Genomic DNA, 14,851 nt, shown 5'->3' with positions numbered 1-14,851 from the left:
AGAACTAAAATTCAGACCTGGACAGATTTTTTTATGAAAGGCAAGTGCTAAATGAGTGGATTACTGTGCTGATCAGCCTCCCAGCTTAAGATGGTACCAGACCTGACCCACCTACAAACTATTAAAAATATACTAAAATAACCCACCTGATGCTCTTCCAATAAAACAAGGGGAATGAGTGTTATATTTTTGAACTTGCTCTTAGTACTAAACTGACCTTTAACCAGCTCTGTAGTGTCAGAGCTACCAAGTTACCGAGTTCCAGGAGGGAGATTTTAGGCCAGTTCTGGGTTTCTGACACCCCTTCCAGTTCCCCTCAAAGCTGGGAGGAGTTTATGTAAAGGAAAGGAAAAAGAACCCTAGTTGAAAAAGCACAAAACACAACAAAAAAGAAAAAGGAGGTGGACCAGTGGTTCCAACAAAGGATATTTATTTTTTTTTAAATCAGTAAAATGACAATGACTCATCGCAGTCTGTGTTTCGGCACCACAATGTGCCTGCATCATTAGTCAAAACTATTTCTGTAAAATAACCCAAACATAAAAACAAATGTATCTTGATAATTAATAGACAAATGAGTGAATACATAAATAAATATAACTATTGTAAGACCATCAAAGTAAAACACATATTAACAATACAGAAATATAAATATATAAGTATGTACTGATACTTAAAAATGGATTGAGTCCAAAAATGCTGAGTACAATGTCCAGTAAACAAATAATACTGCATCTATTGCATGAGACAAACATATTGAACAACAAATGAGCAATGAAAGAGCAATAAAAACCTATTAACAACTTTAAAAGGAAAATGCATTAGGTCTAAATTAGAGATGCCAATGGAAGCAGTGTGCACATAAGAACTGCAAAAACATACAGTCCTGCACTTAAAGGAAAAAATGAATAAGGCGTGCAAAATGAATAAGTGAGAAGTCAACATGAACAACCTAAAAAGGAGTGGCAGTGCAGATGAGGGAAACTGGGAACCATACAGTACCATGAAAAAGTAGTCAAGACTAAGTCTAAAACACTCAAAATTATGTGTAGCAAACAAACAAACAAACAGAGTAACAGTGAGTATATATAACCCCATTACAGAAAGAAAACACAGGAAGTGATATAAACTAATGCCAAAAAACTATAGGAACTCAAGATAAATGTGCGAAGACAAACAGGAACAGAAAACTAGAAAGTGCAAGTTAAAAAAGAAAGAAGAAACAAAAAAATTTAACAAAAACACCATAGCGCAAGCAAAGCATAAGCCAAGCCTCATCAATGATGAAAAAATGGTGCGGCAACAGAACACTGAGGGGCCGTTTTACCAAGCTACAGTAAAAGGGGCCCTGCGCTAGTGGCAGCATGTGTTTTTGCTGCACGCCGAGGCCCCTTTTACCACAGTATGTTCGCACTTGCTGTGCAGCCATTTTGGGGGGGGGGGGGGGGGAAGCACTTACCGCCACCCATTGAGGTACCATAAGGGCTCCTGTGCTAACCCAGTGGTAAAAATATGGAAATAAATTTATATAGCCCTGGAAATGGTGCATGCTAGAGGCCAAATTACTGCTGGGCTGTGGCTGTAGTTCCGGATTGGCACATGGCAAGCCTATTGCCATGTGCTAATCCTTTAGTAAAAGGGCCCCTGAGTTTAAAAGAACTAAAATCAAGCCTCGGTGTAGCAAAAACCAAGCCTCCATCTGAAAAAATGTGAAATGAATGAAGAAAAAAATTTTTTTTAAACTACATAAGTACATAAGTAATGCCACACTGGGAAAAGACCAAGGGTCTATTGAGCCCAGCATCCTGTCCATGACAGCGGCCAATCCAGGCCAAGGGCATCTGGCAAGCTTCCCAAACATACAAACATTCTATACATGTTATTCCTGGGATTTTGGATTTTTCCAAGTCCATTTAGTAGCGGTTTATGGACTTGTCCTTTAGGAAACCGTCCAACCCCTTTTTAAACTCTGCTAAGCTAACCGCCTTCACCACATTTTCCGGCAATGAATTCCAGAGTTTAATTACACATTGGGTGAAGAAAAAGTTTCTCCGATTTGTTTTAAATTTACTACACTGTAGTTTAATCGCATGCCCCCTAGTCCTAGTATTTTTGGAAAGCGTGAACAGACGCTTCACATCACCTGTTCCACTCCACTCATTATTTTATATACCTCTATCATGTCTCCCCTCAGCCGTCTCTTCTCCAAGCTGAATAACCCTAGCCTTCTTAGTCTTTCTTCATAGGGAAGTCGTCCCATCCCCGCTATCATTTTAGTCGCCCTTCGCTGCACCTTTTCCAATTCTACTATATCTTTCTTGAGATGCGGTGACCAGAATTGAACACAATACTCAAGGTGCGGTCACACCATGGAGCGATACAACGGCATTATAACATCCTCACACCTGTTTTCCATACCTTTCCTAATAATACACAACATTCTATTCGCTTTCAGAGCCGCAGCAGCACACTGAGCAGAAGGTTTCAGTGTATTATCGACGACGACACTCAGATCCCTTTCTTGGTCCGTAACTTCTAACGTGGAACCTTGCATGACGTAGCTATAATTCGGGTTCTTTTTTCCCACATGCATCACCTTGCACTTGCTCACATTAAATGCCATCTGCCATTTAGCCGCCCAGTCTCCCAGTCTCGTAAGGTCCTTCTGTAATTTTTCACAATCCTGTCGCGAGTTAACGACTTTGAATAACTTTGTGTCATCAGCAAATTTAATTACCTCGCTAGTTACTCCCATCTCTAAATCATTTATAAATATATTAAAAAGCAGCGGTCCTAGCACAGACCCCTGAGGAACCCCACTAACAACCCTTCTCCATTGTGAATACTGCCCATTTAACCCCACTCTCTGTTTCCTATCCTTCAACCAGTTTTAAATTTCAGCTTTTCTTTTCTTTTCTTTTTTCTTCATTCATTTTTTTCTTGGTTTCAGCTTTTTGTGCTGTTTTATTCTCTTTTTTTTTTGTTTACAGTTATTAGTGCTAATTTCCTCATCTTTTCAGACAGAAGCTTGGTTTGGGTCACAATGAGGCATATTTTCAAAGCACTTAGCCTCCCAAAGTTCCATAGAAACTTATGGAACTTAGCCTCCCAAAGTGCTTTGAAAATATGCCTCTATGCGGTTTAGTTTTAGTGCTGATTTTTTTTCACATTTTTTCAGATGGAGGCTTGGTTTGTGTTACACCAAGGCTTGGAACTGAATATTCAGGAATAACGCAGCTGGTGGTCAGCAAAACACTCACCGCCACAGGCTGAATATTTACCTCATAATATTTAGCTGCGGGGAAGGACAAAAAAAAAGCCTTGGGATTTGTACAGCTGACTTCAAAAGGTAATCTCACAAACCCTTTGAATATTGACCCCTCTGATTACAGTTGTGTACAAAAGAGAGAACCATGGATTGATATCTAAAAGCATTTTTTCTGGAAAGTATTGCCACATTTTGGATATTAAACCTGTCTAACACTATCATCAAGTGACTGTGCACCATTTAATGTGATGTTATCTAAACTGACAAGAGTTCATTTCTGATTATATTATATGGGGCATACTTTGGCATGGTCAGAAGGACTTAATTTGGGGTGAATGAAGGCATTGTTGGGGTGGGGAGGGTCAAGCTATTCCTCATTTATTTTTATGAGAGGAACAAACATTGGCTTTGTAGAGGAGTAGCCTAGTGGTTAGTGCAGCAGACTTTTATCCTGGGGAACTAGGTTCAATTCCCCCTGCAGCTCCTTGTGACTCTGAGCAAGTCACTTAACCCTCCATTGCCCTGGGTATAAATAAGTACCTGCATATATGTTACTATAGATGAGGCTTAACCCATAAATGAGCATTGATTGGCTAACACATCCTGTCCTTAGGTTGATGGAAATTGTATTCATTGTTCTACTATTCTCTCTTACCGTGTTCTGACTGGATTTACATGACTGGGGGTTCCTGGAACTCATTGTGATCTTCATCATCACCCCTCTTTCTTTGGTTCTAACCTGCAGGTGCCAAGAATACCAGGAAATGCAGATCTTACCTGCACAGCGTTTTTGGTGTTTATGGCCTTATTAGCCATCTGAGTCATGGTAATCAGCTCATTCTGATAGGAATGCATTGCATGTTCTACCACAGCCACTCTTCTTGGGAAATGCAGCATTTCCTAAAATGTATCCACACAATACAAAGGTCATCGCTAGCGGGACAGAAATTCAAACCAAGAAAAAAAAGGAAGGATCTACAATTAGGTTTAGGTTTTGAAGGATTGTTTTGGGTAGCAGGTTCTTTGCATTCAGTCATTGGTCTGAAGAAAATCTAACTTTGCCCAACCAAAAAATTATATCCACAGTCTTTGCTTGTCTCCTGCCTGAAGGAAACTCACACAGATAAGACTTGTTCTGGCTTTATTTCTGGCTATCCCTACCTTAGAGCTGTGGTTTTGGGCATCTCTCCCTTCTATCCTTGTCTGTCCTTGTCACTGCATTTATATCTTTCCAAAAAAGAAAAAAAACTGCTCTGCAAATATTGTGATCTGATTGTTGTGTTTCTAACTGGTTTATTGATATCTGTTAATCTGAGAATTAGATTTCAGATTTCAAAACTGCCAGAAAGTATTAGATCTCTTTTTCTTTTACTTAAAGTGTGCTGAGCTCTCCCCCTCCCCCACCTCACCTGGATTTTCTGCAGACAATTTGAAAGCTTAGGTGTAGCTAAAGCTTCTGTTGAGAAAGCTGGGCAGCCACGAGGTCTTTGCTTGTCTCCTGTCTGAAGGAAACTCACACAGATAAGCCTTGTTCTGGCTTTATTTCTGGCTATCCCTACCTTAGAGCTGTGGTTTTGGACATTTCTGGTGCATTTCTTAACCTTGTCTTACCCTTGTCTTACCCTTATCCCAACCAGCTGTGTAGATACGTGGCTTAATACAGTTCTAGAGATAGGTTTTACAGCAAACACATTCCACAGGTTTTAAGTTTAAACCACAAGCCTGACACTTCCTATATAGCTTTCCTAAATACACTACTTGTCACAAATTAACTCCACCCTAATTACAACTGTCTTTGAAAAGTAAACCCTTCATTAATCACAGTATATCCCCAGTCTTCTGCTCAGCATCACGGGCTTACTGCTCTAGATAAAAAGGACCTCTGTTAATCTAATCTAATCTCAATATATATCACAGAGGATACCATTTTACCTTCTCTTCCTTAAACTTGTTCATCAAGCTTCTCTCACTGTTGGCAGTACTATATTGGCAGGATAATCAAAAGTCATCATTAATCAGCTATATCCATAGATCTACCCTATTTCCTTTCCTGCCTAGCTCTGATAAAAGATAGGCTTTTCTAACTGCTTCTGGTCCTGTAGCACGCTAACTTTGTGGACAGATTCTGCCAGTCCTAGTTATATTCTAGTGGAATTTGAAAGTTAAATCAACTGAAAATTCTTTGATCAGACTATCATTTCTCTTCATTCCTACAGAACTCGTTTTGATACAGCACTTGGCTGACTCACTGGGACTTATAGTCCCACCCACCCCAGGGTTTTCCAGTCATATACAGACAAGGCAAAACTCATTAACTTTACTCCTCAGTCACACACAAGCAATCTTGCAGACTGTTAAACCCATCATAGTACACCTGCTCATACCCATTTCAACCAATCAGGATGACTCTTATTCTCTGTAATAATTGTGGTGCTTTAGTTTCAAGGCCAATCATCTGGAGACTTAAGGCTTGTCCTATCTGACATCAGCTTGCTAGTTTAAAACAGGAGCTCAGTAAAGTAAAGCAGGAATTGGATGCACTTAAAGCAGCTTCTATAACTGCACAAAATCATACTGCACAGAATCATACCAAATTCTCACCACTGCCTCAAAGGATAAAACCACCTAAGAATAGATGGTTCACGGTAGGCTCAGGCAGACTTCATTATGTGAAGCAGAAGCATCCACCCTCATAAGTGTTGCCCCTACAGAATTCTTTTGCTCCATTACAGAACTGTGATGTTCCTGAAAACAGAACTGAGGCGGAAGAAAAAGAAAAAGCAATGAAGGTGGAACAAAAAGATATGAAGGTACCCAAAGAGAAAAGACACCCCCAAATCACTAATGTTGAAACATATACCAGGAAATGTAGATGGAAAGCGATGACCACAAATGCTCACAGTCTAAGCAATAAAGTTCATGACCTTCAAGCCCTGATGTTGTAGGCAGACTTAGACGTTGTTGCAATCACGGAGACATGGCTCAATGGTTCCCATGAATGGGATGCAAACATACCAGCCTATAATCTATTTAGGAAGGATAGAGATGGTCTTAAAGGTGGAGGAGTAGCTCTGTATGTGAGAAATGATATTACAGCGACTGAAATGACAGGGGCCTGGGGAAAGGAAGAAGCGATATGGATCACCTTAAAAAGAGATGATAGAACCTCTGTCCACGCAATTGGAGGAACTAGATAAAGATCTGATTGCAGATATTCAAAAGTTGGGAAAGAAGAGAGAGGTGCTGTTGCTGGGAGATTTCAATCTGCCGAATGTAGATTGGAAGATTCCATCTGCGGAATCGGAAAGAAGTAGAGATCGTGGATGCTTTTCAAAGTGCTCTGCTCAGACAAATGGTGACGGAACCCACGAGGGAGGGAGCGACGCTGGATCTGACGCTCACAAATGGGGATAGTGTGTCAAATGTCCGAGTGGGTGCCCACCTGGGCAGCAGTGACCATCAAACAGTTTGGTTTGATATGACAGCTGAAGTGGAGGGCGGCCACTCAAAAAAGTCCTGGATTTCAAGCATGCTGACTTTAGTAAAATGGGGGAACACCTGAGGAAGGAGCTGATGGGCTGGGAAGACAAATGAGAAGTGGAAGGACAGTGGTCCAGGCTGAAAGAAGCTATAAATAGGGCCACAAACCTTTATGTAAAGAGAGTAAATAAAAGCAAGAGAAAAAGGAAACCGATATGGTTCTCCAAGCAAGTGGCTGAGAAAATAAAGACTAAAGTGTTGGCATTCCTAAAATACGGAAAAACTCAAGAAAAGAAACACGGAGAGGAATACCGGATGAAACTGAAAGACGCCAAGAGAGAGACGTCTGGCGAAAGCAGAAGAACAAATGGCTAGAAAGGTAAGGAGGGGGTAACAAAAATTTCTTCAGGTATATTAGTGAAAGGAGGAAGACTAAAAAGGGAATTGTGAGACTGAAAGATGGTGCGAACCGCTATGTACATAATGATGAAGAAAAAGCACATTTGATGAACAGATACTTTTGTTCTATTTTCACAGAAGAAAATTCTGGAGAAGGACCACGATTGACTGGCAAAAGTACATATGAGAATGGAGTGGATATAGCACCGTTCACGGTGTGTATGAACAACTTAAAAATCTAAAGGTGGACAAAGTCATGGGACCGGACTGGATCCACCCCAGGATATTGAGGGAGCTCAGAGAGGTTCTGGCAGGTCCTCTTAAAGATTTAATAAATCCTTGGAGACGGGAGAGGTTCCGTAGGATTGGAGAACAGCGGATGTGGTCCCTCTTCACAAAAGTGGTGATAGGAAAGAAGTTGGAAACTACAGGCCGGTAAGCCTCACTTTGGTTATTGGAAGTGATGCTGAAGGAAAGGATAGTGAATTTCCTGGAAGCCAATAAGTTGCAAGATCCGAGACAACATGGTTTTACCAAAGGTAAATCGTGCCAAATGAATCTCATTGAATTCTTTGACTGGGTGACCAGAGAATTAAATCATGGACGTGCTATAGACGTAATCTACTTAGATTTCAGCAAAGCTTTTGCCACGGTTCCCCACAGGAGGCTTTTGAATAAACTAGACAGGCTGAAGGTAGGACCCGAAGTGGTGAACTGGATTAGGAACTGGTTGACGGACAGACGCCAGAGGGTGGTGGTTAATGGAATTCGATCGGATGAGGGAAAGGTGAGCAGTGGAGTGCCTCAGGGATCGGTGCTGGGGCCGATTCTGTTCAATATATTTGTGAGTGACATTGCCGAACGGTTAGAAGGTAAAGTTTGCCTTTTTGCGGACGATACTAAGATTTGTAACAGAGTGGACACCTGGGAGAGAGTGGAAAACATGAAAAAGGATCTGAGGAAGCTAGAAGAATGGTCTAAGGTTTGGCAATTAAAATTCAATGCAAAGAAATGCAAAGTGATGCACTTAGGGAGTAGAAATCCATGGGAGACATATGTGTTAGGCGGTGAGAGTCTGATATGTACGGACGGGCAGAGGGATCTTGGGGTGATAGTATCTGAGGATCTGAAGACGATGAAACAGTGTGACAAGGCGGTGGCCATAGCTAGGTTGCTAGGCTGTATAGAGAGAGGTGTGACCAGCAGAAGAAAGGAGGTGTTGATGCCCCTGTATAAGTCGCTGGTGAGGCCCCACCTGGAGTATTGTGTTCAGTTTTGGAGGCCGTATCTTGCTAAAGATGTAAAAAGAATAGAAGCGGTGCAAAGAAGGTATGGGATTTGCGTTACAAGACGTATGAGGAGAGACTTGCTGACCTGAACATGTATACCCTGGAGGAAAGGAGAAACAGGGGTGATATGATACAGATGTTCAAATATTTGAAAGGTATTAATCCGCAAATGAACCTTTTCCAGAGATGGGAAGGCGGTAGAACTAGAGGACATGAAATGAGATTGAAGGCGGGCAGACTCAAGAAAAATGTCAGGAAGTATTTTTTCACAGAGTGGTGGATGCTTGGAATGCCCTCCCGCGGGAGGTGGTGGAGATGAAAATGGTAACAGAATTAAAAAATGCTTGGGATAAACAAAGGAATCCTGTTCAGAAGGAATGGATCCTCGAAAGCTTAACAGATATTGGGTGGCAAAGCCGGTGGGGGGAGGCGGGGCTAGTGCTGGGCAGACTTCTACAGGTATACATATAAAGTTGCACATATGAGTTTATTTTGTTGGGCAGACTGGATGGACCGTACAGGTCTTTCTCAACCGTCATCTACTATGTATACTGAAAAATGGATGTGATATCCGATAAAGGAGTTTTGCATTTGAATACTGGGTAAGTTAGAAAAAGTTGATTTTTACCATCTGGTAGCATGGGTAGCTCTCTGACCATGATATCGGTCTACTTACACCATCCCTGTCTTCTCTAGAGGTCTTATCAGTATTTCTCTGTGGGCCACATGTGACAGTCACAGGATATAAACTGGCTTGAGGGTACTTTGCAGAGTACCATAATATGAAGGGACGCCATTTAGGTACAACATCAAAACAGTAAAAATTCCCTTTATTTCCTCAAATATTCAATAAATAAGTACATATTGATGCTTCCTTGTATATCACCTGTGGGTAGAATTGCCACATGCTCAGTCAACCTTGAAAAGACTAATTCAGTCTGGCTTATGGCATCTGTGGACTTGTAGTTCTTGGTTTTCTGGGACCACAAGCTCACAGATAGAAAAACAGGACTCAGCCTGTCAAGGTTGACCTGACACAGATGGCATTCCCAGCTGCAGAAGACAAAAATATTGGTGTCAACTTTGGATGCCACTGAACATATTGCTCCATTACAGGACTTAGGGAAGGATTTAGAATGATGAGGTCTTGATACACAGCACACTAGTCCTCACATTTTGACAATTAAAATTGGTTTTACTTTCTTTGGAAGAGTTTTTCAGTATATTCCAGTTTTGGCAGGACAGTTCTGTAGAGCCACTTTAAAATCTGTGTCTGCTGACTCACCCATTTATTTATTTTTATTTATTATTACATTTATATCCCACATTTTCCCACTGATCGCAGGCTCAAAGTGGCTTACAAAGTCTGTAGTGCAAGCTATAATCCAAGAAAAACAATTATACAAATTGAGAATAAGATATAAAATAACAATTAAGCATCAAAAGGCAAGTGATAATGACAGGTAATTATTGTCCTTGGATCTGAGTTTATAGTAATAGTTAATTCAAGTTAGGTTAAACCCAGTTTCTGGAGGGAATAATTAAGGCAATTATATTAGTATCTTCAAAACTATATTCACATGTCAGAGCCATCTGAGGCTGTATGCAGCCAGAAACCCATTCTGAAGCAAAAGAGAGGGCCAGTGTTCTCTTTGGGAGACTGCATGCCAGAGGGTTTATGTTTTTACCCCCTCACTTCAGTTAATCTCCTTCTGGTACATTTCTATTGCTCAAGCCTGTTCTTCCCAGCTCTTCTGTCAACATGCTCAAAGCATATGCCTACAGTGCAAGCCCTGGTATTTATTTTCTCTTTAATACACTTGCCAACTTCACCCACATGCTTTATGCAAATTGTACTGTCTATATTTTAGAACTGCAAGTGTTAGAAGAACTCATCTGAGCAGTGCTGAAAACTCACCATTAGGCCAGGGGTTCTCAACCCAGCCTTAGGACATGCCAAAGCAGTCAGGTTTTCAGGATACCCACAATGAATAGGCATGAGATATATTTACTTACAGTTGAAGTATCTTGAAAACCTGACTGGCTTGGCGTGTTCCATGGATTCTTTTGAGAACCCCTGCACTAGGCCATTTGATCCCTCTAAGTGATATTAACATACATCATTCTCAGGTGAAGAGAATGAAATGAAAAAAAATCTTTGGGGTCTTTATATTGCCCTGGATTTCATCCCATCCCACTTACATACCAACAGAATTTCACTTGGACCCCTGAAAAGAGGGATGAGATTGCCCTGAAAAGAGGGGCTTCATTTTGAGTTAAGGTCTGGCTGCAAGTAAGTGTGCAAGGAGTTGCCATTCCATTCAAATGAGTTACTAGAAGAGCTCACAAACTTAAGGCAGTCCAGTATGCTCAGGTATGTCCGATGGAGAGTCTTGGCAGCACTCCACTTGGTTTCCATCTTCGCAATGTTGTTCTCCAGCTGACGGACCCTCTGTGAGAAAAAGACGTGATTGTATGAAAAACCTGCAGAATCCCAGGCCAGAAGCTCCAGCACTGCACCAAGGCAGACCGTAGTTTGTGGCTAGCTGACTGCATGGAGGTACATGTTGTTCATGCACCTAAGGAAAGTCATGTGTCAAAAAGTCAAACATGGCTAGAAGAAAAAAGCTTGCTGCCCCTCTGTTTGGCTAGCTCACAGTTCTGTAAGAGATGTGAGTCAAGTATAAAGTACTCTCTCTCCCTCCTGCTCAGTGTCACACAGTCATTTTAAGAAAGAGCTCTTAGAGGACTTTAGACAATTCTATAAGGCATCAGGAATGTAGCAAGTACTAAAGGTTCACATGACCCTTTCTTATAGTGAAATTAAGTTGACATCTTTCAAAGGTAAGTGCGCTGCTGATCACTAAATGATCTGGAGTCCTATGTCAAGCTTCCAAACCTGCACGTAATGAAAAAGTGGCTGCAGTAGGGGTCCAATGTACCATCCCACCCCCGCCCCAGTTCACACCATTTCAACAGTTTATGCTTTATATCAAAAAAGACTAACAGCAGGAATTCACTTACAATTTTAGAAGCTAAGGATTTATTAATCCACCTTTTTGAACCTAGTGAGATATCATAAGCATTATAGAAGCTGTCCCACCATCGGCTAAATAGTCAGCTGCAGAGTCCCATAGTAAGACTTTCTTATGACTATGAATATGTTCAGAGGTAAAGACTGGCAAAATGCTTATTTTAGGTATCATTCCCAAACTTCAGGAACTAAATGATTTCTGGTGTATTTGTGAATATTTTAGCACAATTTTCCAAACCACTATTGTTTAGAAAGTTGAAGGGGGGAGGGGGTGAGTTGCTTTAATCTTTTAAAGCATAGTAAAATTCACAGTTACTGCAGCTTAACGCTGGATTTTACTACATGGCAACTACATATTTTATGCAAAACCTTTTGTGGATGTTCCCATTATTTTTTTTGTCATTTGCACATGGTACCTGCAAAGAGTTAATACAGGAGCACTTACTGCCTCCAACTTAACTGCCAAACACCTTCCACACCCCCAGACACCAAAAGCACTTAAACATTTGGTTTACCATGCACTAACTGCAAAAATACCACAAAGCTCCTTTATGAAGCTCTGCATTTGCTAGCTAATGTAACTGCATGTTAAGTGCTCAATGCATTTTAGTGAAGGGCCCCATAATTTTGGTACAAATTCAAGTGTCTGAGGGTGAGAAATGCAAAATGTAATTGAGTGCAGACTTCACCCCCTGTATAAATGGAATTGAATAATGCACATAAAATAGTCACACTTTCCTCTTTGCTCTTAAATCATACAGCAGGGAGAGACAAAAAACAACAATCAATAGAAAATTAGTCACTGTCCTAGTCTCTTCATCTATCCTCCATGTTAGGCTAGTCGAAATGGGAATTTTTCCCTGGGAGGAAAAAGTTTAGTTTACCTGTGCTAAGTCATTTTCACCCTTATCAAGATGAACTGTATATTTCAATATTTCTAGTTCAGTCTTCAAGTCTTCCAGGAGCTTCTCACGTTTCATTACTTCATACTGTAGCTGGTTATGTATATTCATTTGATCAAATATTTCTTTTTCTAACTTCTCCTTGGCAACCTACAATGGGGATAGTGCAGGTGAGGGTCTGGGAAGTGCTCATTGTAAAGCAGGTGACTTCAAAACGTCTATTCAAGGGTCACCCCTTGGCTCAGTTGTGGCATTCTGCATGGCCAGAAGAAGATCCAAGTTCAGTTTTCAAACTGAGCAAGAGGGAGTCCCAGCCATTTCCTAACATGTTCAAGGTGTGCAAGTACTGTGTTCCACAAAGAGCTCTTGTCTGTGCCCCCATCCAAGGGTTACCACTGCAAAACCTGGTCTAGACAGAAAATGGAGGGATACTCCAGATAATCATGGCACCATAGTCTCAGTAGGGAACTGCTTTGATTGAGTTGGAGGGGCATAATCAAATGGCGCCGGCGATCTATTTTGGCGGCACCGCAACAGCTGGCCGGAACAGTATTATCGAAAAAGATGGCCGACCAACTTTTGTTTTGATAATACGGTTGGGGCCGGTCAAATGCCACAGATCGCAGGGTTTGAGATGGCCGACTTTGTTTTTCAGCGATAATGGAAACTGGAACCGGTCATCTCAAACCCGGCCAAATCCAAGGCATTTGGCCGTGGGAGGGGCCAGCATTCGTAGTGCACTGACACTTCTGGATGTTTAGATCTTGCTGATCAGTTATGTTATGACTTACTTGTTCAGGAGTGCTGTATTTTGTGATACTGTTTTGAGAAATGTTCAAGAAAGACTTCACACAAATGAAAAAAGTCCCTGCCATGCATTTTCCCTTAATAGCCGTCTTTCTCTCCGAAAGTGCACTTCTCTTAATGGCCGGCTTTCTCCCTGAACAGGGAAATCAAAAGTTTTTACACACTGCTTTATTTGTAGTAACAGTGGGATTTGAACCAGCCACCTCTGCATTACAAGGCCAGTAATGTAACCACTTGGCCACAGCTCCACTTACTTGGGTGTCCCTCCCTTTTGATTATACCCCTCCAGGTCTCTCTCAGCCACTCACAGACAGCTTGATGCACTGTGATTGGCTGAGAGAGACCTGAAGGGGTATAATCAAAAGGGAAGGACAGCCAAGTAAGTGGAGCTGTGGCCAAGTGGTTACATCATAGCGCTTGTAATGCAGAGGTGGCTGGTTCAAATCCCACTGTTACTACTAAAAAAAGCTGTGAGCAAAAACTGTTTTGATTTCCATGTTTGGGGAGAAAGCCGGCCATTAAGAAAAGTGCACTTTCGGAGAGAAAGACGGCTATTAAGGGAAGTGCAAGTCAGGGATGGCCATCAAGGGAAAATGAATGGCAAGGACTTTTTTAATTTGTATGAAGTCTTTCTTGAACATTTCTCAAAACAGTATCACAAAATACAGCACTCCAGAACAAGTAAGTCATAACATAACTGATCAGCAAGATCCTTTTTTTTTTACGAGCTGGCCGACTGGCTTCCCCTCCTAGGAAGGAAATGTTTTAAAGTTTTTTTTTGGGTGGGAGGGGGTTGGTGACCACTGGAGGAGTATGGGGAGGTCATCCCCGATTCCTTCCGGTGGTCATCTGGTCAGTTTGGGCATCTTTTTGAGACTTGGTCGTGAAAATAAATAGACCAAGTAAAACCGGCCAAATGCTCGTCATCGCCGGTTTTCTTTTTTCCATTATCAGCTAAAGCTGGCCATCTCGTAAGCACGCCCGCATCCCACCTTCACTACCCTGCCGACACGCCCCCTTGAAGTTTAGCCACCTCCGCGACGGAATGCCGGCGAGTGTGTCCAAAAATCGGCTTTCAATTATACCGATTTGGCCGTTTTTAGGAGATGGCCGGCCATCTCCCGATTTGTGTCGGAAGATCGCCGGCGATCTCTTTCAAAAATAAGTCTGTTGGTATCCCAAAAGAGGGAGGAAGAAACTGTTGGGTCAAAAACTTTAAGCACCCCCCCCCCCCCCCCATCACAACCCCCAACATCACCACCAGCACTACCACCAAGATCAGGCATTTATACAGGCAATAGAGGGAAAGCAACTGAAATGTGTACCATAGAAGCTAGGAGGTAAGATTTAAGGATCAAATATGTCTACCCTGCAGGGAAAGGGGGATATATAGATATTTAAATGTCTTAAAAGTTATAAATCATGCACCAGAGGAAAGCATTTCTTTAAAAAGAGGAAGTTTTAGAATATAAATCTGGAGGGGGTACAAACTGAAATGTAAGACAGGGAAGCAGTATTCGATAGAAACTCTAGTGGATGAATGGAACAGCCTTGCAGCTCTGCTGGTAGAGGTCAAGATAATATCAGAATTCAAGAAAGCACATGACAAGCACAGTGTCCTAAGCAGGGGAGAAGCAAGGGTAAAGACAAGGTCAATACAGTCTATGACAGT

The 14,851-nt window shown here is 41.6% G+C and overlaps 1 protein-coding gene across 1 annotated transcript in view; it reads right to left on the bottom strand.

The window, feature by feature from the left end:
* The window catches only part of CCDC183 (coiled-coil domain containing 183), a 237,639-nt gene that overhangs the window by 131,107 nt on the left and 91,681 nt on the right, over positions 1-14,851 (bottom strand). The window contains 3 exon segments of the mRNA XM_030206812.1: positions 4,046-4,168; positions 10,784-10,888; positions 12,355-12,522. Coding sequence (XP_030062672.1) covers positions 4,046-4,168; positions 10,784-10,888; positions 12,355-12,522 — 396 coding nt within the window.

This window comes from Microcaecilia unicolor, chromosome 6 (genome assembly GCF_901765095.1).
Source record: "Microcaecilia unicolor chromosome 6, aMicUni1.1, whole genome shotgun sequence".
Lineage (NCBI taxonomy): Eukaryota > Metazoa > Chordata > Amphibia > Gymnophiona > Siphonopidae > Microcaecilia > Microcaecilia unicolor.
The sequence above is the reverse complement of the archived record's forward strand: the minus strand, read 5'-3'. Positions and strand labels throughout refer to the sequence as shown.